The following is a 24,888-nucleotide window of genomic DNA, read 5'->3' as shown; positions in this document are numbered from 1 at the left end:
TCGTCTGAGCTGAAAATAGAATGGGAAGAACATACAGGAGTGGTAGCAAGTGCAGTAATAATCAGAAGACGCCTCTTCAAAAATGGACTTGTAGCCCATCGTCCTAAGCAGAAGCCCCTCCTCATACAAAAAATGAAAATGTCCCGATTAATTTGGTGTAAGGAGCATGTCAAATGGACCCACCCCCGAGCAGTGGAAGTCAGTTATTTTCTCGGATGAGAAGAAATTCCACCTGCATGGTTCTGATGGGAGAGCAACGATTCCCCGTAGACGTGGTGAAGAATACCATCCAGACTGTATGGTGTCTACAATGAAATTCCCTACCAGCCAAATGATATGGGGGTGCATTTCGTATCACTTGCAGTTTATAAAAGGTTCCGTAAATGCCAATGGATACCTGGCTATATTTTAAGGCAAATTGCTGCCAACCATTAGAGACCATTTCAACCTGCCAAGTAACTGCATCTTTTAGGACGACCCTGCTCCTTGTCATCGGGCGAAAAGTGTAAGTAGGCACTTCTGTAGTTACTTTAGCTTCATTTCTGCATTAGAGGTTCGACAGTAATGTGTTTACATTTGTTACAAGTGAAAAAAAGGTTGGAAAAACTGTCCATTACAACTGTTAGTTGGCCAGGAAATAGCCCGGACCCGAATCCCATAGAGAACTGTTGGCATCGTGTGGAATTTGCAGTTGCCAGAAAGAAACCAAAACCCTTCGTGAATTTCAGGAAGCCATAATTCGTGTTAGGAACTACGAACTATCAGCTGATTGTCTTCAGAAATTGATCTTGTCAATGGCTCGACGGTGTGCTGCTGTCATCAGGGCCAGAGGAAATTCAATTAAATGTTAGTTTGCACCTGGTGAACGTTTCATTTTGTTTTCCCTTTAAAATGATAAACTGAAGCAAATTGAGGGCTTCTGATAACATTTCAGCCATAATTGTCGTGTTTACCAAAACTGTTGTATAAAGGTTGCAAATGCTTATTTTGGAATATTTTGAGAGCACCTGTCAAATATTACTTAGCTTTGCCTTAACTATTGATAAATATCTTTTGTTTATATTTCTATTTGTGATGTTAGTTATTAATGTGACATACCATCGCGAAAAACGGTTAGAAATGTGAAATTCCGGGGTGATGCACTTTCTTTGAACACCAGTGGTTATTCTGTAAGTACCAAAGATTCTATGAATACAATTTTTATGGCCCTCGTGGATAGCAGTTGGTAGAATCGCCGTCTTCCCCACAATGAATGGAAAAGACCCGAGTTCGAGTCCTGTCTGTCGATGATGTGAAGAATTTTTATGGGCATTTTTCACAACGTTGCTGGGGTTAGTCTGTCTCAGGCATGGTAGCATGATTTTTTTTTATCTCGGAAATTCTGGTTGTTCGTCCAGCAAATAGAAAACCGACCACGGAACTCTCAATTTATAGACAGTACACAAGAAGCACTATGACTTTAGTCGCTGATGCGCCTAAAGCCTACAACAGCTGCTATGAATCATTCTACCCACCTGCCGACAGTCCTTCCATACCTGGTGAAAAAGGACTGATTTCGAATCCCGTCAATGACGTGAAGAATTTGTTTTTTTTTTCCCCTTCTTCCTCTCCTCGCAACATGGTAGATTAGTCTCAGGCGAGAATTCATAGTTTTTCTCGCTGAAACTAACTTGGGTTTTTCGTCCAGGAAACAGCAAACCAATCGAATAATACACGCAACTTACAGCCTTAGTTACTTCGGCGCTAAACGCGCACCTAACCTAATTTCTACTGAGAAACTATCTTATAAAAAAAAAAAAAAAAAAACATGATCTTGCCGAGCCTATGGCTTCACTCACACCTCTGCTCATCGCATTAGTAGCTTAATGCAATCTTTCTAATCCTTATACAGTAGACTCTCGATTTTCTGGGATAGATGGTAAAAAAATAGTTCCCGGATAATCGATTTCCCGGTTAATCCAAAAATACAGCAAGTCCCGGGCATACGTAAGAGATACGTTCCAGGACTTCTTACGTAAGTCGAGTTTTACGTAATTAAATCGGAAATGACTAATAAAATATTGCTACTATATCCCTGATATGCCAAAATAGTTATATATTTTTAATTAGTTCAATTATAAACTTTATCTGGGGAGCGGCGAAGTAGCCGGAATGGCACATAAGAAAATAAAACATAAAAGGGAAAAAAAAACGCATTTTATTGTACTGTAAAAACTGATTTGTATTTCGTAGCTTTGGTTGGCCATTTTCTTACATTCTTGTTATTTTAATTTTCTGATCCAATTCGATTGATCGCTTTCGCTTTCCTTTTCTTAATAGATTTACTAGTACCGCTGTCACTTATTCTCTTAGTCGGCACCATGATAACAGTCAAAATGAAATTTTCTGTAAAGAACTTCACAGGCTTGAAGCGAAAACTGACTATTATCATCCCACACAAGCTCACATTTTACTAAAGCACATTTCTTGAGGTGACTACCATAAAACAATAAAAATAATTTGCACGTTCCGGATTATTGGGCTTTTCTGTTAGTGCAATTCATTATAAACAGGTAGTAAACTCGATCTTATTACATTTGCGATAATACCCCGATAGCTGGAATTCTGTGGGTTTTTACGTTATGACGGTAAAATGTGTGCCCCTTTCACTGAAATCTTCAGTCATATAAAAATATATATATAAATAACGTAACATAAGTCCGAAGCTACGTAAGTCGGGAACTTACTATATCGCAAAATGTTCGCAACCTACGTAACAAAATGGCGATAGATAAAAAACGAAAAAACTTACCACGCACTACTCGCGTGTCCAATACGATGCTTCCTTTTATTTTTTACAATGTCGCATATGGTTTGGTCACCAACATTAGACTATGTATATAAAGTGCTTAGCATCATAATACACAGCCATTTCTGAATAAACAGAAAATTTTTAAGGTGGCATCGTTTTAGGTTATATCTCATATTGTGAATGCCTTCACAACGAGTTGCCATGATATTGCACTACTTCGAATAAGTAACGCTTCACCTAAGGAGAAGACTAGTGTTACTTATTCTCAGATAGGTACCACCACCCAGACAGCACTGTTTCAGGGCTATTTGGCCCTTCGTCAGTGAGTGGGTAGGTACCCAAGTGATGCAATGATGGCAAAACAGTTATGAAGTATAACTAAAGCACTTTATATACATAGTCTAAATTTGTTCGCAGCTTGAGGCTCTAGCCCTAAATGCGCCTTAGTCTAAATACATCATACACCATCAGGCATCTCTCATATTGTGGAGTTATACTTCATAACTGTTTTGCCATCATTGCATCACTTGGGTACCTACCCACTCACTGACGAAGGGCAAAATAGCCCTGAAACAGTGCTGTCTGGGTGGTGGTACCTATCTGAGAATAAGTAACACTAGTCTTCTCCTTAGGTGAAGCGTTACTTATTCGAAGTAGTGCAATATCATGGCAACTCGTTGTGAAGGCATTCACAATATGAGATATAACCTAAAACGATGCCACCTTAAAAATTTTCTGTTTATTCAGAAATGGCTGTGTATTATGATGCTAAGCACTTTATATACATAGTCTAAATTTGTTCGCAGCTTGAGGCTCTAGCCCTAAATGCGCCTTAGTCTAAATACATCACCAACATTATTATGGTCCTTTAGAGAGTCTGCTGTATTTTCATCCATCAGTTTTAATACAGGAGTTTTGTTAAACACCAATAACGATTATTGATTGAAAAAGACTCCAGCATAACAGAACTTCATAAAAACTCCAATAATTTCCTAAACATTTATAGGATGCCAGTTTACAGAAAGATAGTGCCTTGTATTTTTTTCTATCAGTTTGACTTTCACAAATCGTGTTTCTCTTAGAGATTAAATATTCATTAATTTAAAAAAAACAAAAAAACAAAAAGACCGCTGTGAAACCTGGCGAATGTCTCACTTTAGAATGAGTTGTGATAGCATTATTGCCAATTTAGTTGGATAGTAATGCATTATCCATTTATTCTACCACATTACGCGATTATAATATGCAATATAAATCTCTAAAATGGCATATTAATTTTAATCTTACTTCAGCAAGATCAAAATATTGCGCAGTTTGCAATTTAGGAAGAACTGCGGTATTTACGATGAGTTGTGTTCAGATAAAAACTTAAAATACAAAACAGATGAATTCGAAGTAACTGGTGAAGTGGCATCTTCCAACACATTTCTGCTAGACGCAAGCGCCCTCTAGGGGTACTATCTGAATTTATCGAAATTACGTAGAAACCACCGTAATCACGAAATGCCAGAAGAAAGAAAGAAGAAAATATTTCCCTCGATGGTACTTGGAATTCTTAGTTTATTGAAGGTCAGCATCCACTGTTCCTCAAACAACGCGCTGAACAGAAAAGTATAACACAGATTTCATTTTAGAATGTACCAAGAAATATAAAGGGGCTTTTATTATGCAGATTCTCCGGTATTTTCTCGATAAAGAGTGCTTTTCCAAGCCTATGAGTAATACAAAAGCAATCAATAGAGAAAATACCTTAAAGGAATAATATTATTGAACTGGAAAGCTAGCTGCTTCATAAAACTGCGGAAACCAATTCAGATAATAGAAAATGTAATTTAGTGTCTTATCTGCAACAGTAAAAAAATTGTCTTTTCGGGAATATTTCGTGATAGGAGTACAAATGAATCATTCGAGTTAAAGGAATGGCTGCAGTAAAGAAAAGAAAAAAGAAAATGAAATCACATTCTTATAGAGATAGATACAGATCAAGTTTCGTAGAAATAAGAACACAAATAGAGCTAGGAAAATATATGCGATTTTTTGTTGAAAAAAATCTCTGTTACATTCGTGTTCAAATAAATAAAAAGATTTCAGTAATGAAATTTAGCACGAATTTATTTGCACACCTATTTCTAAAATGCACTAAACTAGATTTAAGGCATAACAAGGAGCGCAACAGTCATATTATTACAGCTGTATGTAATGATACATCGCAAGACAAGTATCATAAAGGGGAGAAAAAAATTGGAAACTAAAAAGATGGACAAAAAGGATATTCAGTTAAAATCATTTAACGATTGTTGATTATTTTGAAATTGTGATTGTGTTTTGTTATGTGGATTTACCACTCACTAATTGGCGATCTTGTCTGTTTTGAGACAAGGTCCGGGGTTGACGCAGTGGAGGAGGGATACGAATTCTGTACTTCTGATCTCTGGTATGAAATGGAGGATAACGACTTTAGTGTCTTGTTTCGAACTGACCTTCATCCCTCTTCTCATGTTGATCGTGTAATATCTCAGACTTCCCAACTTCTTGGATTATTAAGCATTCCACGATTTTCAAGACAAAGTTATAATTCTTCTTTATAAGAAGAATAGTTTATACAGCTTATACTTTCCATTTTTGATTGTGATGTTATTTGGTCACCACAACAGGAATATCTTTCTCATAGACTTGAGAGAATTCAAATCAAATTCGTTAAATTCTTATGCTTTCCAAATCACTTGCCTTTCGCCATCGAAACTATGGAGCGCTTTGTGGTCGCTTCGAAATCGTTCCTCCAGATGACAACTCCACGGGTCTTTTTTTGTCTACAATATCATGCCCTGTTATCGAATCTTCATCTCTTCTTGAAAAAATACCTTTCACTATACCCCGCTTGAATTCACGTTATAAAACTAATTTTTCACTGCCGCGTGTCCCTCATACTCAACACTTGGAAGTCCTCTGTTCCGTTTCCTTCAGGAATTGAATAATCACAATATTGATTTTACATTTAATTCGTCCTCGTATAAGAATTTACTCTTTACTGTTTTGTTAATCCAAATTTTGCTTATATTTTATTTCTGATTTTGTATTGATTATCTTTAATTCTTAGCGTTCTCACTTATCTAGGGTCTGCATGCTTGTGGGTGAGAAGTCTGTAAATAAATAAATAAGCAAAGTGTGCCACCATCTCTAAAAATATGAGATCGTCACAAAGGAACTAGATGGAAAGAATAATTTTGATATCCTATGCCTTTCTGTTTTTTGATATCTTATGCCTTTCTGTTTTTTTGATATAGCCTTTTCATTGAATATTTTTATCCATGTGAGCTCGGAGTAGTCCTCATTATTGGCGATAATCAGCTTGATAGATATGAAGTCCGAAATTTGATAATAGAGAAATTTGATGTAACTCATTGCCATCCAGTTTCTTGGGAAAATTATTAAAAAGTTTTACTGTATGAAATTTTGTCACCCAACGATTTTTAATTTTACCCGGAGAAAAAAGTGTAGTAATGGAGGAGAAGTGAGGGGTGGCGCTTCTAAACGCGACTTTGTGTAAGAGCAAAATTAGCTTTTGACATCAAATATCTTGGAAAAATAAGGGCAGGTGGGTTCCAAAATTAACCCTTCTAGAGCGTGACTAGAAGTAATTCTGCTTGTTTGTTTCTTGCCGTTTCTTTATAATTTTGGATATGCTCATTAGCTTTTTGCTGATGAGATTAGCTCTCAGGAGGAGCATAGTGCATATAAGCATCGTACTTCCACACGGGGCGAAAAAGACCTACGTTCCAATCCTTTTAATGACACGAAGAGTTTTTATGGGCTCTTTTCACAACGTCGCTGAGTTAGTCGGTCTCAGGCGAGGGTTGCATGGCTTTTTCTTCCGGAGATCCGGATTTTTCAGGCAAATCGACCACACACACAAGGCGCAATATGGTCTAAGTCGCTGATGCGTCTAAAACAACGACAGCTAATGAAATTAATTTTTTTCCATTGCATTTCCGATTTTTCGAGACATCAAAAACATTAAATTTGCATAAAAATATTCTTTATCAAAATTACAGAAAGCGAACACAACCTTTTACAAAACTATGTCCATTAACTATGTCCATTTTTTATCTTTGAACAAAAACCAGTTAATGTATCTATTACTAAGGAAGATAAACTTCTATAATCTAGCCAAGAAAACGAGTATTCAAATGCCTTTCTTTTGTCACCTCTAACCAAACACTAGATGTGCTCTTCACTCACATCGTCCAAATTTAGCTTGAAAAAGTCTAATGCAAGTGCAAATGCAAAGTGCGGCTTCAGAGACATTCTGAGCAAAATTCTTGCATTCAAAGTTTAAACCACTCTTTGTGTTTTCGCTCTTGTTGCTACTTAAAAACCTCATACACTACAAGCTTAAATGCCTGTCAGCCAGTTCTTTTCCAGTGCTGCATTTTTCATTCTACCTCTTTAGATGCTAGTGTTTACTTAACTTGTTTTTCCTTTGAACATACCACCGTTTACTTTCGTTTCAGAGAATCTTGAGAGAATTAAGCATGCATGAGGAATACATCAATTTGAGTAACTCAAGTCTTGAAATTGGTCTTAACGAGAAATAGCGGCAGCAATGCAGTGTCTATTGGTACCAGAGAATTGTTAACCGCATTGTGTTTACCACGTTTTAATTCCTGTCTGACAGACCATCCACTTCTAATATAGTGCTGGCCTGTTGCTCTGCTGTCCCATGCGATGATGAAGCAAGGTTGTTAGTATAATTACCTTGTAACCCCTAAAGCAATCCTGGCGTTTCTGCGATTCAATCGAAATCCTTATTTACAGTTTTTATAGTTAATCACTTCCCTTAAATGCCTCGCGTTATCGATGTAAATTTATTCTAGTTGCCAGAAAAGCAGTTTTAGATTACCTATTGAGCTGCTAATGAACGGACATTATACGTTGCCCTACTAGATTGAAATGAGAATGCATCTTGAAAAAAAACCCTGAGTATTCTGCCACAAAGAAATAGCAACTATGCAGAAAAGAAGACTTTTCCTGTAAGTGGAAGTGTCTTTCAGCTAGGATCCAGAAAATTACACTCTTTTAGATGAGAAGTAGACTCCCTGATTATTCCCAGATAGTCTCAGAATCTTAAGCCTCTGACACTATGCCACACTGATTTTTACTAATTAGGGGAATATCGTGATTTACTGTGTGGGCTTGGAGCAATAGAGTTAGTATAATTCGCTGTTTAAAATTCTTTCGATAATTTTAAATATACTATTACAGCTACTTCTTAAAAATTTCATCTTTTATGCGCTATGTAGATCCTGGCCGGTGTACTCCCATAACACACACTTCGCGAAGATTACGTGATTTCTGTCAATATTTAACTCGTTCAGTATGTGATAAAATATTTAGTTGAAGAAGACAATATTTATTGAAGAATTAATTTAATGCATTAATGCTTAAAAATTAAATTAAAAATATATTTAAAATTAATGCATTAATTTTAGTATTAGTAGTGGCAAATGATGCAAGAAAGCAGGCTTATACAGTATCAGCCAAAAAAAAAAAAAAAAATGCATTTCATCTGTTCATTCCCTCCAATAGTTTGTCAAGTTCTTCCCCTTGAATTTATTCAAACTATTCACTTCTGCAACAAGACTGAAGCTTATTCCACCAATCAACCACCCTTTGGCTGAAGGGAAACTTACGTACATCTACTGTAGTTTGCAACCATCCTTCCTCAATTTCAATTTATGCTCCTTTGTCTGCATAGTCTGAGCAAGAGGAAGAATCCCATTTGCATTGAGTTTCCTCAAGCCATTCAAAGCCTTAAAGATCCCAATCAGATCATCTCGCAGATGTCTACTCTCCAGACGGTGCAGTTTGCAGAACTGAAGCCTTTCTTGGTAAGATCTCACCCCTTTGTTCCCCTCACCAATCTTGTTGCCCTTCTCTACCCGTTCCAGTATATCTGCATAAATAAAAAATTAAAATATAAAACGTGATATTATAAAATGTAATTTTAAAATATCACTCACTGCAATCTTTTGATTTCTTGAGTTAGCTATCAGTTTTGTAATCACCCTTTTCACCCTACGTGATCATATAAAGCGTTATTTTAATTTTCACGTGTTTAATAAGATTGCTGTTATATTATAAGGGCACATTATTTCGAAATCTCGCAAAATAAGACAGGATAAAGCACGATTGCACTGTACAATTACAAGTATAAAGAGAGTACAAGTTTTTAGTAACATTTAAAAGTTGATTTATTTGATTTATTTAAAAGTTGATTTAGATAATGTTTGTTAACTTTTTTTGCTGCATATTATTACAAAAGAGACGTTACTTGCTAATTGTCCTATTAATTCTGATGCGTTGCTTCGTCACAGTCATTCTGGGTGGGGTCAAAAGCCTACCCATCGAGGATCCTATTGCCAATATAAGCATTTTTACCATTTGCATGTCTCCTGGGTTTGGATGGTAGCTGCTCTATAGTTTGAGGCGGAGTTCCAGAGGTCTGGGCCATTTTGAAGCGTGTTTAAGGTGTGAAGAATTGCATTTAGAAGATGTGTCTTGAAGCTGGTCATTCTCTTCTGGCTTGAAGGACCAACTCTACTCTACGCCTTTTATATTCAGCAGTATTTATACCAATTGTCACATATGGAGCTGCAGTATGGTACCACCGAATGACTTTAGTGCATGCTCAACGTAAAATTCAGCAAATTCAACGACTTATGCTACTACAAATGACCCGCGCATGTAGAACGACATCAACTGCCGCCCTACAGCTACTAACAGGCCGCCTCCCTTTGGACCTCCACGTCGCTTTTATCGGACTTTCTCATGCCATCAAGAAGAATAAGGAAGCTGAATTCCTCACTATTCAAACCCGTACCGATACCGACATCAAACAGGAACATAAACGTGTGTGGCTACAATTCATAAACTTATGGCAAACCCGCTGGAATAACTCCACAACTGGTGCAACTACTAAACTTTTCCTTCCTGTGGTAACCTACATCAACAAGCAACGTTCCACTTGGTTCTTCCCCAACGTCTATGCTTCCTTCCTATTAACTGGCCACGGGTCCTTCAAGAGACGCCTTCTAGAGTTCGGCCTAGTCGAGGATGCCCTCTGTACATGCGGAGAACCTGAAGACTGGGATCACGTGATGCACTCATGCAACGTATACTTAGATCTAAGAAACCAACTACTCCTAGACCTCCACACTACATCACTTCGGCCAGAAACCAAGTTATTGGAATCTAATGATGCCCTCCGTGCACTGACCAGTTATGCCAACGAGGTCTTTCGTCGTCGCTGGCATCACCTGCAACTCCCGAACACTACTCCTGGATAACCTCCTCTAGACAGCAACTGATACCCAGCACCGGAAACTTCCAGACATGAAACTGCAAATGGCAGACAGCCCTGTCGACGCCGTTCCGTGATTCTCCATTGTGACGATCCTGGACTCTTTAATTTGAACTTTACCCATTCTCTTCTTCCTACCCACAGTCTTTCTTCAGGACTCCCACAACTGCACCTAGCACTCTTCCTGCTCCGTTTCGCCTGGGAGGATGCCTACGCTCTGTCATCCTCGCTATCTTGTCTGTCTTCCACTTTCCTGTCTCTTCTCTGCTCTTTCCTTGGCCTTCCCCACTCTCGCTCCTGCAAGAGTGTGGACGGCCCGTCAGATGTATTTTACTCCCTGGTCCGGCTCCTCGTGCCAGTGGACGGATGCTGGGAGGCTCTTTCCTGGTGATCGCGCCTCTCAGTAACGAAGAGGCCAGTCAAACAACACAAACAACACACTACTCACACATAACCCACACTGACTGGCTTTGCTATGTTAACAGAGTATTTAACGCGGATTTGTGGGAAACCACGGGAACCGCATAACAAAAAACACTATGTCCACTATGTCCACTCTTCTGGCTTGAACACAGTGCCAGAGAAGTTCGGATATTTCTAGCCGGGATTCACCAGCCTACTCCAGCTATTTATGTGATCATGTCTGTTCAGTACACGTACACGGGTTAAGAAACGCTTTTACTTTCATGATGAGTTTAATGCATAGGGAGAATGTAGTGAGGTTTGCAAATAGCGCTAACTTAGAGATTGATATATGGCAGACAGAGCCTGCCTATTTGAGAACCTAGAACTCTAGCTCCCCCTCCCCCAAAGTTTCCTTATAGTGTTGTTCTGTTTTTTTGCGCGTTTGTATTGTATAAATCCATATTTTTCTAATGTTTCAGTATTTTTTATAAATTGATTTTGTGTGCAATTCAGTGCGTTTGGATGATAAGTGTACGTAATGTTTTATTATGCATAAGATAACTGAAGAAATTTCAGTGATAAGTTAAAATTCTTAAGTTATCACTGGATTGATTTATTTGGCTCATTCTCAACTGACGCATCCATTGCCTTAATGAAAAAATTTGAAAGGACAGTCAGTGTGCCGATGCCAACAGAATTTGTAGGCCAACAACCCTTGATGAGAAAGCTGAGGAAATGTTACAGACTGCTTAAGAATTGCTCCAACTTCCGATTTAACTATTTTCAGTCGCAGGGATGTTCTTTAGATGCTTAGATATTCCGAAGAGGACGATTTTAAAAGTCATAAGGCAAATGCTAAGGTTCTATAACTACGAATGGTTGTGAGAGTATGAATGATTTTGCTTTTATCAAGATTGGATGGCAACCCAGCCTGGTTAGTTAACGTTGTGGACAGAAGGGCTGATTTCTACCTTCATGTAATTGTCAACGCTCAAAATACACTGGCTAAAAATTAGAAAAACTTTATTCAATATCCAGGAAGGCCACCTTTTGTTCGAATTAAACCAGTGCACGTGGTGACATGGATTCCCCTAGGTGTCTGAAGGAATCTAGCCAGGGCTGGCTCAAGGATATATGGCGCCCCTAGGCCACATTGACTGATGGCTCCCCCTCCAGCCGATGCGAAGATTTTGAATTTAATATTGTTTGTTTTGTTTTTAACATGTTAACACATGAATTACACAATTTTTCTTGCGGGCTTTGTTTTTGAGAGGAGGGGACGGTTGTTGGTTTCTCCCTAAACCTTGGCTCCCCTAGACCAGTGACTACTCTGCTTTAACCTAAAGCCGGCCCTGAGTCTAGCTCTAGATTTGACTATTCTTCTGTCAGGATAATTGTCGGCAGTTTTATTGTGGTGGGTAGAGAACTGTGAAGCCGAACTGCCCTTTCTAACATATCCCAGACATTTTCAGATCTGGAGAATTAGGCAGTCAGAGTAGATTTTCGAACGCATGGGGTGTCTTCCAACAATTTAGATATTTTTTTTTTGTATAGTGGATAGTTTGTGTTGTCTTAAAATAATCCATTGCAATCCGTATAAAAATGAAGCATTGTAGAGTGAAGTTGTTCAATACAACAGAAAGGTATTCATTGGAGATAATTAATCTTTATTGTTACGTAAAGGTACGATGTAATGTACCCATCACGGCATGCTGCCAGGAGTTTCACATGGATAGTAATATAATGAGATATTATAGTAAAGAGACAATAACACAACCTTCTAATATGAGCCGACTCAGCCCGTACCATGACACCACCTCCAGTCGCCTGAGTGGTGGACACGATATAGTCGTCTGGACGCATGGCTTCATGCGGTTTGCGCCACACTTGAACCCTACCATTGGTGCAAAGAAAAAAAAGAAAAAAAAAAGTTGCAAATCGAGACTTGTCGGACCACATGATCTTTTTCCGTTGTTTACAAGATAGTTTTGGCGTTGTGGCAGCACTCCAGTCGAAGATTTCGATTTTTTTTTTTTACAGAAAGAATTGGCTTTCGTGTAGGCACACGACTACCAAATTCCAGATTCTTAAACTCCCACCGCATAGCTCAGAGTTTGTTTGTAAATGGATATTGCTTTGCCTAAATTTAATTTTTCAATCATTTTTTGCACACTGAGCCTTCTATTCTGGCGCAATATTTGCTTTAAATTCCTGCGGTCTCATTCTTGGAGTACGACTTTCTGCTGTATTTCTTCCTTTTCGAGCTGCGTTCTCCTTTCGTCTTTCGCTCATAAATAAACATCCGTAATTGATATGGTTGCTTTCGACACACCAGTCATTTTCTGCGGTTTCTCAGTTGAGGCGCCTGCTAAAAGTGCACCAGCAATAACACCTTTCTGAAAGTCAGAAAGATCACCTGTCTTTCCCATGACCAGATCGACTAAGAAGCCCAGAAAAGCGTACAGTATTTTTCTGATACCAAGGTGCTTGTTATCTTACCGTGAGGCAAGTTATATTTGCATACTATACGTTTAATCATTTGTTGACACCAACTGCGTAAGGTTTCTAATTTTTTTCCAGTGAGTGTGGATTGCGATGTTTGGGTTAAGAAGCTTCCCCTCTCCATGCTTACTCTGAAATTTCTCTTCGTGATGAATGTTACTCTGTGGTGGCAGTGGTTTCTATATTTTACTTCTTTATGGTACTTCCTTAACTCCTAGCTTATAGTATTTTCATTTTCCCTCCATTTTTTTTTTCATTGTGTCCTTCTCTTCACACTGAATAACTAAACTTGTTAGCCTTTCTGGCTACTCCACAGTTTGGAAACCACTGCTGTATAGTGTGGATTTACGTCACGTTTATCACTGCTCCATATTCCTTTGAGAAAGAAGTTAATGATGTATTCGCATTGTCACAATAATTGAAAAAAAGATACGCCAGGATGTTATCCGCCATTGTTTTCCCCCTGAATCAGGTGAATGAGGCACTCTTGACAGAATCTCATTCCTTCAAGATGGAGCTCCACCACATTTTCATCTAAGTGTAATTAGCTTTCTCAGTAATTCATTCGGCAATAATCTCATTGGCCGGGAGATTTGATATTAAGTGGCCTCTAGGCAGCTCACGTCTAAATCCATGCTACTTTTCGCTGTGGGGTTTCTTGAATGACTGTGTTTTCAAAAACCCGCACTTCGAATTTATTAGAATTTAAACATGCAATTAGAAAAGAGCTTTTTTTTTTAATATTTGCTCAGAGCACTTTAATAATCCTGTGAGTAATTTTGTTTCTTGACTGGCATTGACAATTGAAAATGAAAGTGGCTTATCGAACATTTGACTTGGGGGTTATGTTTTACTTTGCTATATTTTGTGTTGAGGTAATAAATAAACATCCGTTAATGAAATTTAGATTTATTACGGAAAGTTATTTTATACTCGTGTTTTCATTGAAACAACATAATCCTAATAATAAAATTGTCTTTAATTGGCGATATTATCGCTTTCCAAAATCTGCGAAGTGTTCCTTGCAATGAGGAATTTGATTTCGCCATCTAGAGAGTCGCAACTCCATAAAAGTTATAACTATACTTAAGTCTTTCTCTTTTGTTATTACACTTTATTCACGAAATTGATGTGCAAAAGTTTTTCTTGTCTTGCAGAATAGCTAAAATGATCATTGGAATACTAACTGAACTATTGCGCTTCGCTATGCATGAATTTTTTATAACCTTTTGACATACTCACAGAAATATTCACTTTATGGTTTATGTATCATTGCCCGTTGTAGCTTTAGACAACTGTTTCTATCTAGTACCACTATAAATTGCACATTGGCGAATAGATATGGGCCCTTCAAAATAAGAGATTTAATTTGCAATAGAAGAGATAGATATACTTTAATCATGCATTTAAATGAATGGCCTTGTTCTATTTAGCACACTGGTTAAATTTGTACACCTTTCTACAATACTGATATTTAATAATAGATCAAATTTTTATGATTTATAACATTTTATATATAATAGATGTCAACAAGTTTAAACTTGCTTTGCATAAATGAACATTATTCGAGAAGGAGCGGTAAAATTGGGGGGAAAAAACTGAGAATAAATAAAATACTTAAAGCCGAGTTTTTGAAATTAGTAAATCAACATGAATGCAGAGAAATGTAGAAAACAAAATCACACCTTTATCGCCTGTGATACTCTGATCAGATAGTAATCATATACGAGTAAAGTGAAAAACTAGGAAAGGGGTTTTATTTTAACAAAATTCCAGCCATTTAAGCACTTATTGTGATAGTTACATGCATGTAGGTTTATCCTTATGTTTAAATAGGATGAATATCTTATTTTCGTTATTTAATTCCAACACACCACATTTCAGTTATTGTTCCAGGTTCTGGTGGATTAGGAGAAGGAGTTAGCATATTCAAGGTTGGCCTTCAATTTGTATGGCCTATAATTATGTCCTCTACATGTGATTTCTCCCCCGCAGAGATATTTTCAAGTAAGTTATTCGTGTTTAATATTAAAAGAATTGATCTTAGGAGTGAACCTTGAAGGATTCTCTACCTCGAACGAGAATTGGCTGTGAAGAATTTTTCATAACGCTTTGTCACAGTCATAAAAATATTCACTTTACGGTGAGACAGTGATAAAGTTGGAGAGGTGTAGTAACGAATGAGATTAAGATTATTACTATAATTAATACCACGCATATATCACGTGAAATTAATAATATAGTTTATTAAGCTAATCGCCTAAATCACTATACAATTTAAGGTGACGTTTCAGGCATCTTATCGATACGCATCATCATTGCCGTTGCTCCCAGAATCCTGAAGTGCATACTCATTCGCGAATTTGACTAACTATGAATGAGATTCTTTATTTTTTTATTTTTTTTATCCCCACAATATCCAGTTTTCGCTTTAGAATAGTATTATTTATGCTTTTTTTTATATTTGTGAGCAAGAATTGATTCATTGCAGCCTATTAGATTGTTGAGAAATCAGTTATAGCAAGTTTTCTTGATCTTTTCAATTTGATAGCAATGATGTTGATCAATATTTTGGATTAGTATTTTTATTTATTTTTTCAGGCGATTTAGGAAAATTCTTTTTTTTTCCAAGACATATCAAAAATGTGTGTGATGAAGCAGTTATTCTATCTGTTATAGCTTTATCATTTCTAATTAAACTCGTTCAAATGCTGGTAAATCAACCCGAAATGGAAGGTACGTTATTTTGGTTATAGTTCGGAGTATTCTTGAATGTCTTTCGTTGAAGTAACCCAAGCAATCAAATAGAAAGGATATGCCGCGACACCCCCGCGTCTATTCCCTACTTAACATAATCATCACCACAGTCGACGCACTTCTTCCATCGGTGAGGTAGACGATCAATCTCAATAATTACTGAAATTGATCGTCTACCTCACCGGTGTTTGGGGAGGGTGACGCCTCCTCCCCAAACACCATTTGCTCAAGCGGCTTAATGATCTCGAACAGTCGCATTGATCATTTTCGGATTCAAACCGATATCTCCATGTGGTTACTTTTTGTTCGTTCTGGTGAAGAAGTGCCTTCTTTTCCCCGAGCTAACAAAAAGTAAACACATGGGGATAGGCCAGGCGAATAAGGAGGATGTGTCGGTGCCTACAAACCCCACGTCTACGGAATGACCTTATGGCCTGATTCGTTGCATCCGGATGCTCTCTCATGTTTGTGTAATTACTTTTACAACCTACTTTTTGAACTCGGTAGCGTTTTCCCCAAATTCTAATGCAAGATATTAAAAGTATGGCACGCAAAAGGTGTAGGCAAAAATATCAACTTAATTTATAATCTAAATGACTAAGGTGGAGAAGTGGACATCGTCACTGCTCTCTGGCACCTGGAAAAGTCCTCGATTCAATTTCCATCGCCAATTTCTCCCGTCCGGTCAGGAAATTTTTTATTGGTTTTTTACAGGTGGATGAGATAGATTGCATGCTGTTTTGTCTCTCTTAAAAATTAATAAAAAATAATAATCAATGATTTTAATAATAAAATCATTTATTGTTAAAGCAACACGTTACAGCCTTGATCACTTGCAAACCGGATTAAAGCACGGAAACACAAATATAGTGAGTTCACTATATGGGTTCAAGACTATTCTTACACGTCATAAGTCTCTTCTGGAAATTATTTTCAAATGAGGCCTGTTGAGCAACATTTTAATATCCATAAATATCAAACACACAGTAGGCTGTGAACAGTTGATTTTTCAATACGTACACCACCTAGTTTAGTTTTTTTCAAATATAATTACAATCCAGATACTCAGTTTGAACTGCTAATTTTCATTTAATTTTACAACGAACAATAAAAAAAAAACTCTTAATCATGTGCACGCCACATTTTAAGACCCAATTGGTCATCAGAGCATGTTTGCCTATAAGACATCAAAATTATCTTTAAGAAAGAAAATTGTTCTTTATTCAGGACATAGTCGTTGAATCAATCTAGTAATCAACCAAAGATATTGCGTACTAATAACAGAAAAATTAGATCAGAAAACCAGAGAACACTTATAGGATCTCATATGATTCATTAAATTTCGGAAAATCGAATGTTTGGGTACTGTAAAAGGAAAGTTAGAACCATATCTAGGTTTCTCTGCCATCCCTACGTGTTTCTTGGCAAGTGCTCAAGAAATTAGCCACTCATTTTCTGAAACCTAATTCTGCGTTATGGCCTTATTGCCTGTTCGTTGCTCTTAATGCTCAAGTTTTTATTTTTTATTTTTTTTATTTACTCATAGATTTGTCGAAAGAACTTTTTTTCCAGTAGAATTAACTTCGCATTGATTCCCAACAAGAGGCTGATGTCAGTCATAAAAAAAATAGAAAAATATTCTGCAATAATCATTTCACTCCTTGGCGCCAGGTGGGAGGGAGACAACCGAGGAAGCTGGCATAAAATTTATACGAAGTAGGTCCACTTAAGGGGGGTGTTTACATAACGTTTTTTTATCGTAGTGGAAGCAAGTCTGGTGCCACGTGTGAACACAGTTATGCAACGCAACTAAAACACTGGATAGGCCTTGTCTTGTCGCACATTACAAGGTCACAGGGAACGTTGAGGCCCACATTGTGTTATCTCTGAAAAGGAAGACGTGGCTTCGCTGATTCCAGCTCTTGGAGGTGGAGTTTTGGATACAACTACGCAGTTCAGGTGCTTGGCACGCCTGTAAATATCGGATGTAACCGCATTGTTACAAGTACAGCATTAATGATGTTGTTGTCCTATGCAGATGACATGCTGCTCATGTCTATGCATAAAAGCATACAAGTCTTCATAACACCCGGCTTCAGATTGGTTTATGAATAATTTATCTCAAACGGCAAAAATTAACCATCTTTAGGATTATTCCTCCCCCACGAACGATAAACGTTCCCTGAAATGTTTCACTCAGGTGTCATTCACTGTTCGATATTAATGGAAGTGCTCGTGTTTTTCAATTTTGAAAATGCCAAGCATCAATAACCCGGACCTCTGCTTTGATTATAAATATGCAGTGACACGTACATATTTTAATCATATACATAAAAAAATCAAAAACAAACTACGCATATTACTATTCCGGATATATACGGGATAAGTTGCCAGAATAAAAATCATACATGAAGATATTTGGGACGCAAACTTCAGGGTGAATACGATAACCGAATTTTAAATTTAGACTCTTATGCGTTGTTTTTGTCTAATGAGAGTTGTTCTGCTCTGTTTTCGAAGGTTTTCTCTCTTTGAAGAGGGGGTCGTAACTCCTGTATTACTCGATATATGACAGACATATACGTGTATATCCTTTATCTTATTTACCATGTTTATCTGTGTTAGAGTTCAAATTACTGCTAACTAATTGAACCATTTAGCCATCCATAATAACAAAACAGATAAACAAAGTAAACAAGATAAAATGTGTACGTTTACCATTTATATATTGAGTAGTAAAACAAATGGGCGACCACAGTTTTCAAAAACTGTTATTAACTTTTTCCGTTTAGGTGTATAGTATTATATTCCTTTTAAGTGTTATAGTGTTTTTTTTATTAATTTTATCTCACTTATGTTCTTGTATTGGTGACTGTGTTTTTATTAGATTGTAGGTCTTCCTGTGGTACTTTTTATCGCTTAGTGTCACAGCCTTGTTCCGGTTTTATCACTTTATTTCCAGTACCTAAGAGTCTATGCAATAGTAATTTATATCCCCGGATCTCTGTGGTATGTTTAACTTATGTTCTGAGCAGATTGGGTGCCATTTATCTGACTTTTCATCAATTTTGTAGATATTGTCCACAGTACTGGGGACAATTGGAATGTGAGCGTGCTTAGTTTCACTTCCTCGACATATGCATTAGTCTACTGTAGTTTCAATGTCAAAATCGAGATGAATCCAAATTTACTACTCAATTTAGAAACACTTTACTTGCGATATTTATGGTAGAAATAGTAAAATAAGCAAAATATGCACCATAACGCCTACTATAAGTAATAATATTTTAACATTTATTACCAGTTTATCACCATTAACTGAATTATCATTTCCTTGTATTCATTATTTAAAAGTAACAAAGCCGTTAATGAAAAGTTATAGAATAAGGATCATTTTACAACTCTCAAGTGGAATAACTTATGTTTTAGAATGGAGAAGGAACTTTCCACATCGACGGAAATGACTGGGCTGTATTTAAAACTGGAATGTGAAATGGAAGTTCCTGTTTATTAACATTAATTAACAAAGTAATTTATTTTTCTTAAAATTTGAAATCCGGAGTTATTTTTAGTTAAAAACATTATCAAATGTATTTCTGACTTTTTCTCTATATTTCCGGGGATGGTCGAAATTTCTAACTGAACTTCCTCTTCAGTTGCATTGCTCAAAGAAGGACCCTACGTTTCGAGTCTGTTAGAATTAGATAACCAATCATGAACAGCAAATGTCTTCCAACCAGATAATCGGAAAGAATTGCCTTAGAAAGCCAGGTTGCATATATCTGTGAATAGCTATGCGTTAAGGAGTTCTTAATGCGTTAAGAAGTCCTTTTTTTAAATAAGACTATATTATAAAATATTTAAGGGCAAAGGCCTCGTGCTACGAGGTAGAATGACTAACATATAGGTTAAATGATGCTTTTGCACTAACCTATATGTTAGACAAGACTATATATTTTATATTTATTTATATTAACACCGACATAACCCCAGGGGGCTTACATCTGGTGAGTATAGTCTTGGCAAACCCAGGGTCCTGAGCTGGATATCATCATTCTTCTCTCTCTCTCAAGGTAACTCAGGATTTTTTTTGGCTGGTGCAGCATAAGCCCCAGGCTTCCTTGCACCATATGGATAATAATGATAATAATATTCTCCGAAATCTTTTCTGCAAGCCTGTCTAAGCCAATCGAGTAATATGGATCAGCTTTAGATAGAAAACCTATAGTGCAAAGCTGCTTTTTATATCATATGCGCAATGCAGCAGGGTCACTTTCGAAATTGCAGACGTCTTTGTTAAAATAACTACAAAGAATCGGGCACAAATCTAAGCTGTGAAGTGAGTCACGTTTTCGAGAAAATCCTTACAAGCAAGCAGATGCTGACGAAGTATCTAATTTCCCAATACTAAATGCACATTATCACAGTGGATATCCAGATACATTTTCTCCAGTATCCTACGAATCTCTTGATAATGTTTTCATGAAGAGCATTAAGATAATTCTTCCTCAAGGTAGAATCGTCTGGAATGTTTTGATTTATAAAATATTTTTACTGTTCTTTACGAAGGCGAGACATGGATCCTTTGAAATTTCACTTTTTACTTCTCTTGAGGTTTATATGGCTTGCGTAAGCGACTATCTCGCAATATTTCCTTCTTTTTTTGGGTTGATTTGGGTCAATTTGGAATCTTCATGGAATGAATTCTTTTCATAAACAACAGACAAGGCAATGTTGCCATCCATAGTAAATCTTTTCCATGATTGGTGAGCCACGATTCTACAAGTTTAGCATTTTTAACGAAAGCTTTACTGTTGTGATATAAATAATGTGCTTTCATCCAGTCATTGATGGCCCTTGAATTAAAGCAAAACATTGTGACACGGTTGAAAAGCTAATGCTGTTGTAATTTTCTTATGACGCTTTCAGTGATTGAAATCACGTTTCACAGTTTTTGTTTTAAAACTAATCAGGTTAATGAAATAGGCAGTGTTCTTAGTAATATTCGTGTTAAACTCGTTTATTTACATATGCAAATAAATTAGTGAATATATTTGATTTTAGCAACAGGAACAAGGCTAGCGAAATACGAGGTGTTGCTTTCATTGAAAAATATTGAAACTAATAAAAATTATGATTTTTCCACTTGGTTAAAGTACGTGGCAATTAAGTTGTGGTAACTACTTATCATGTGATAGTAAAGGTCATTTTTTCTATTTAGTTATAGGCGTAGAAGTTATGACTATTCTCATGATTTTCTTACCTCATAATGGGCAATAAACTGAGACAAAGGGAACGGTAAGGAAGAAATTTAAGGACAAGACAATTCCAATGAAGCAGTTTGATTCTTTTTCACAATTAAAGAATCAAAACCAACAGACTGAAAATTTAAAAAGAAACTTACTTTAAGTCCACTGGACACAACCCTCCATTGTCGATAACGTTCTCTCCGCCTTTCTCTGCCTGTCCCGAAACGCATACAGCTCGTATACGGAATCATTAGGCCCAGGTATCACCACTGCGCACCGTAGCTTCGAAAGAGGGGAACCAGTTAGCTGAGAACATGTTCCACGATATGCGGGTGGGTTTGTAACTAACAGCGGAGACGGCGACACACTGCCCTCCGTGTTGGGATGGCGCCACGAACTATTCGTTCTGTCTCTCCGAAGGGCAACGGACCTGACTAGGAAGTTAGTAAAGATACCAACATGGAATCCGGGGAGTCACACCAAATAAAAACGACGTTGCTTCTCCTTCGAATAGAGGTTGAGGTGGGGATGTTTGCTGGCAGCTAGGACACACCGACCTTCGCTGGAAACCCGGCGTCTTGGCACATGCGTCTGGCACTAAGACATGAAACTGCACTTGTCACCTTTCGTCATAGACCGAGATATTGCAGGAGGAAGGGAGAAAGCAGAAACCATCCCTTTGTAAAGTGGGGGTGAACATCGAACACGTTTATCCCCTAAAGTCTGGAGTCAGATCATTGATTCCTTGCTGTTGGGGGAAGATGCGAGAGTGAGAGAAGTGCTTGCGGTGGCCACTTTCTTTTTCTAATAGGAGTAGACCAATCAATCGGATCCCTCATCCTCTCTCCGCATCTTCTGTCTCCTCCTAACAAGTTAAGTCTCACCGTCAATCACTCACACATGCGCGTATAGTTGCATCCCTTCAAACAGCGTTCTGACCTTGGCGGAACTCGGTTTGTGCGAGGCCAGTAGCATCGTGGCCTTATTTATCAAGGCAGCGAACGCGTCATCGCTCCAGCGATATCAGCAGCAGCCTCCCGTCGGGAGTCCAGACAATCCTAGGTTGCACTGCTTACCCTGTTTCTTTCTCTCTATCTCCCTTTCCGTCTCTTGCCCCTCCCTGTACTCTGCATACTCTCGCTGGAACGAAATCTGCCACTAGGGAGCGCTACTGGTTAAGCAGAACAAGTGGTGCAACATCTTCCGGCATCGCGTTGAGGAAGTCGGCACTGTGCACGAACACATGTTTATACGTGGCGTTTGTGACGGCGCAGGAAGGTTAATAAAATTGCAACGCGCTGAGAGTTTCCTACAAATAGAAAACGCGAACCAACCAACAATAGAAAGTGGGTTATTAGAGATTTATTTGGCGACGTAGGGGAGGTCACAGTCATGGCTGGAGGTAATTGATGCCACTATAGGATGTCAGTCGAACAAACTACACATTGAAAACTAAGCGCAGTTGGTGAATTATACTTCCGGTCAAGGTGTCTACCAATATACTGAGCAGTCAGTGTAGGTTGGATATATATTCTGTTATAGAACTTCGAATACACTAAACACAAAGAATTTATAACGCACATCCCTTACACGGGCAATTGAAGCCATCTCACCCACTCGGGACTGTTTTTTAGAATAGTATCGTTAGATATGCTACTGTAACTTGGCGCCCTGGATTTGATGTCGCTGGAAAACATTTTTAGAAGATCAAGGTGAATTATCAGCTGGATCATCTCTAAGTAATATCTAATGAGCCATTATTAGAGAGAAGATTTATAGAAACAAAGTAGGCGGAAAGGGTTTAAATTAATTAATATTTTTACCATTTTGCAACTGTAAAAATTAAAAATAGGAAAGTAGTGGGCGAAGTGAGTATGTACTCTAGAAAGGTGTAGAATGGAATGACCATTTCCGTTCCTGAATCTTGTTTTAGGTCCGAGTGATAAAAATACTTTTAACTTGGTATGAATTCTCACACCCTGAGACAACTTTTGTTTTTCAATCAGTTGCCTTGGTATTGCACTTCTTTAAAATAAATGGCACTTCCCGAAAGCATTTTTTTTTCTGTTTAATGTCAAAAACATGTCATCGCTCTGATAGCTGTTCGAAAAAAATGTTATTTCATCAAAGAGCCACTTGAAACGAGATAAGATAAATTGCCGACCGGGCTAGCGGGGTGGGTAAAGTGCCTGCCTGGTAACCCAAAGGTCGCGGGTTCGAATCCCGCCTCGGACTTGGATCAAAGTAGTGAAAAAACCTTGGGAGGTGCATTATGGCCACAGAAGCCGATGCACTAACAAAAAAATAAGATAAAGTGATATGTTTTATAAAGAGAGAGAGAATTTGACAAAATTCAGGAACCACATTTTTATGGTTCAATAAAAAAAGCCCTTTTTTTGCAAGTTAAAGGAACACAAATGTTTCTTCTGTTCTACATATTTTATTATTAGTTAATTATTAATAAAATTTTTCTTAATTCATAACCAATGTTAATTTAATATTTTATTAATCCTTCTAACGTAATTAATATTATATGTTTATTTTATTAACTTTATATATACATTTATTAATAAATTAATTAACAGCACTTGAACTTTCATTATCTCTAGTGATGTACTGGATGTCACTCTGTTCCTTGCTTTAACGAGGGTTCATTATAATGAGGGATATACTTAAAATTTATCTAACGTACAGACATCAGTGCCACGAAGTCGCTTACACTGCAGTTCATAAACAAATCCAAGAGATTGGTGCCTATACCTCCAGGTAGTTGAGCTTTGCTCACCTTGAACTGTGACCTCCCGCAAGGCCGTACAGTGCTTTATGCGTTCGTTAACACATGGGTAGCTATCATTCCTCTCAGTGATTTATGGTTTCAATAAGAACACAAGAGTTGATCGTCAAGAGAAAGCGTAAACATCCACTGCTCTGTCAACTATTGGCACTGTTCCTTTGAGAACGTACAAAGAATTTGTTGTGATCAATTTAAACAGAAAAGGTGCGTTTAAGTGTACCTAATTCTGACGTCATTAGCAATTTCTATGGGAAAGGCAACAGTTGCACTAGCAGTGGACTCTGATAGCCAACTCACGGTACAGTAATTTTTCAAATTTAAACATATTGTAGTATTTATTTTATTTATTCAAATCAGTTACTATTAGTAAATGTTTCTCAAAAGAAAACACTGTTAGAAACATTTCTTTTAATGTTTGTAGGTAGATAAATGCTATTTGAAGAAAATGAAATGCAGAAAACATCACCAGAAAGATTCACTTCTATATTGCATGAGTGTTTTATACTTACGTGGAAAAATGGATAGTTTTATTTTAGCTTAAGCTTCTGAGGCTTGAATAACAAGGGAGGGTAAACAGTAATGCTCAAGATCCTTGGTATACTGTTGGGTTATAACAACGTGCCAACATTTGTTGCCAAGGGAACAAATGGACGGTAGATACTGAAGCAGAACTCCTAAGTAAGTTAAAGAAAGATAAAGTTAAAGTTCCTTTTTTTTAATGTGCGTTTTAAGGTAGAGCCATTTGCATTTCGGAAACATGGGGCATAAGAATAAATTGCGATGCGGGAGAAAGTGAGGTTGAAAGAGAGGAAGATAAATTATCACAAGGTGACAGCATATTTTCGCGTGTATCCATTTTTAAGACTACTAACAAAAAGCCCTCCCATGAAGTCTGAGTTGTTGATTTTGTAAAGTATGTATTAAAGATATGTGAAAGCAGACTGAACGATTTCAGTGCTACATGACACATAGGGAAACTGTTGTATCCCCCCTCTCTTATACTTACTATTTACAGCGCCACCTTTTGGTA

The 24,888-nt window shown here is 37.4% G+C and overlaps 1 protein-coding gene across 2 annotated transcripts in view; it reads right to left on the bottom strand.

Moving 5' to 3' along the window:
* The window catches only part of LOC150087454 (uncharacterized), a 244,669-nt gene extending 222,490 nt beyond the window's left edge, over positions 1-22,179 (bottom strand). For both annotated transcript variants that reach the window (XR_016546847.1, XM_090371195.1), the window contains exon 1: positions 21,220-22,179. Coding sequence is in view for 1 of the 2 variants with exons in the window: in XM_090371195.1 (XP_090227321.1) it covers positions 21,220-21,315 (96 nt within the window). In the remaining variant the exon portion in view is untranslated. The remainder of the gene's footprint in view (positions 1-21,219) is intronic.
* Between the last annotated feature and the right edge of the window lie 2,709 nt (positions 22,180-24,888).

The sequence above is a fragment of the Mastigoproctus giganteus genome, chromosome 4 (genome assembly GCF_048544385.1).
Source record: "Mastigoproctus giganteus isolate SK-2022 chromosome 4, ASM4854438v1, whole genome shotgun sequence".
Lineage (NCBI taxonomy): Eukaryota > Metazoa > Arthropoda > Arachnida > Uropygi > Thelyphonidae > Mastigoproctus > Mastigoproctus giganteus.
Note: the sequence above shows the minus strand (reverse complement) of the source record. Positions and strands in the feature narration are given on the sequence as shown.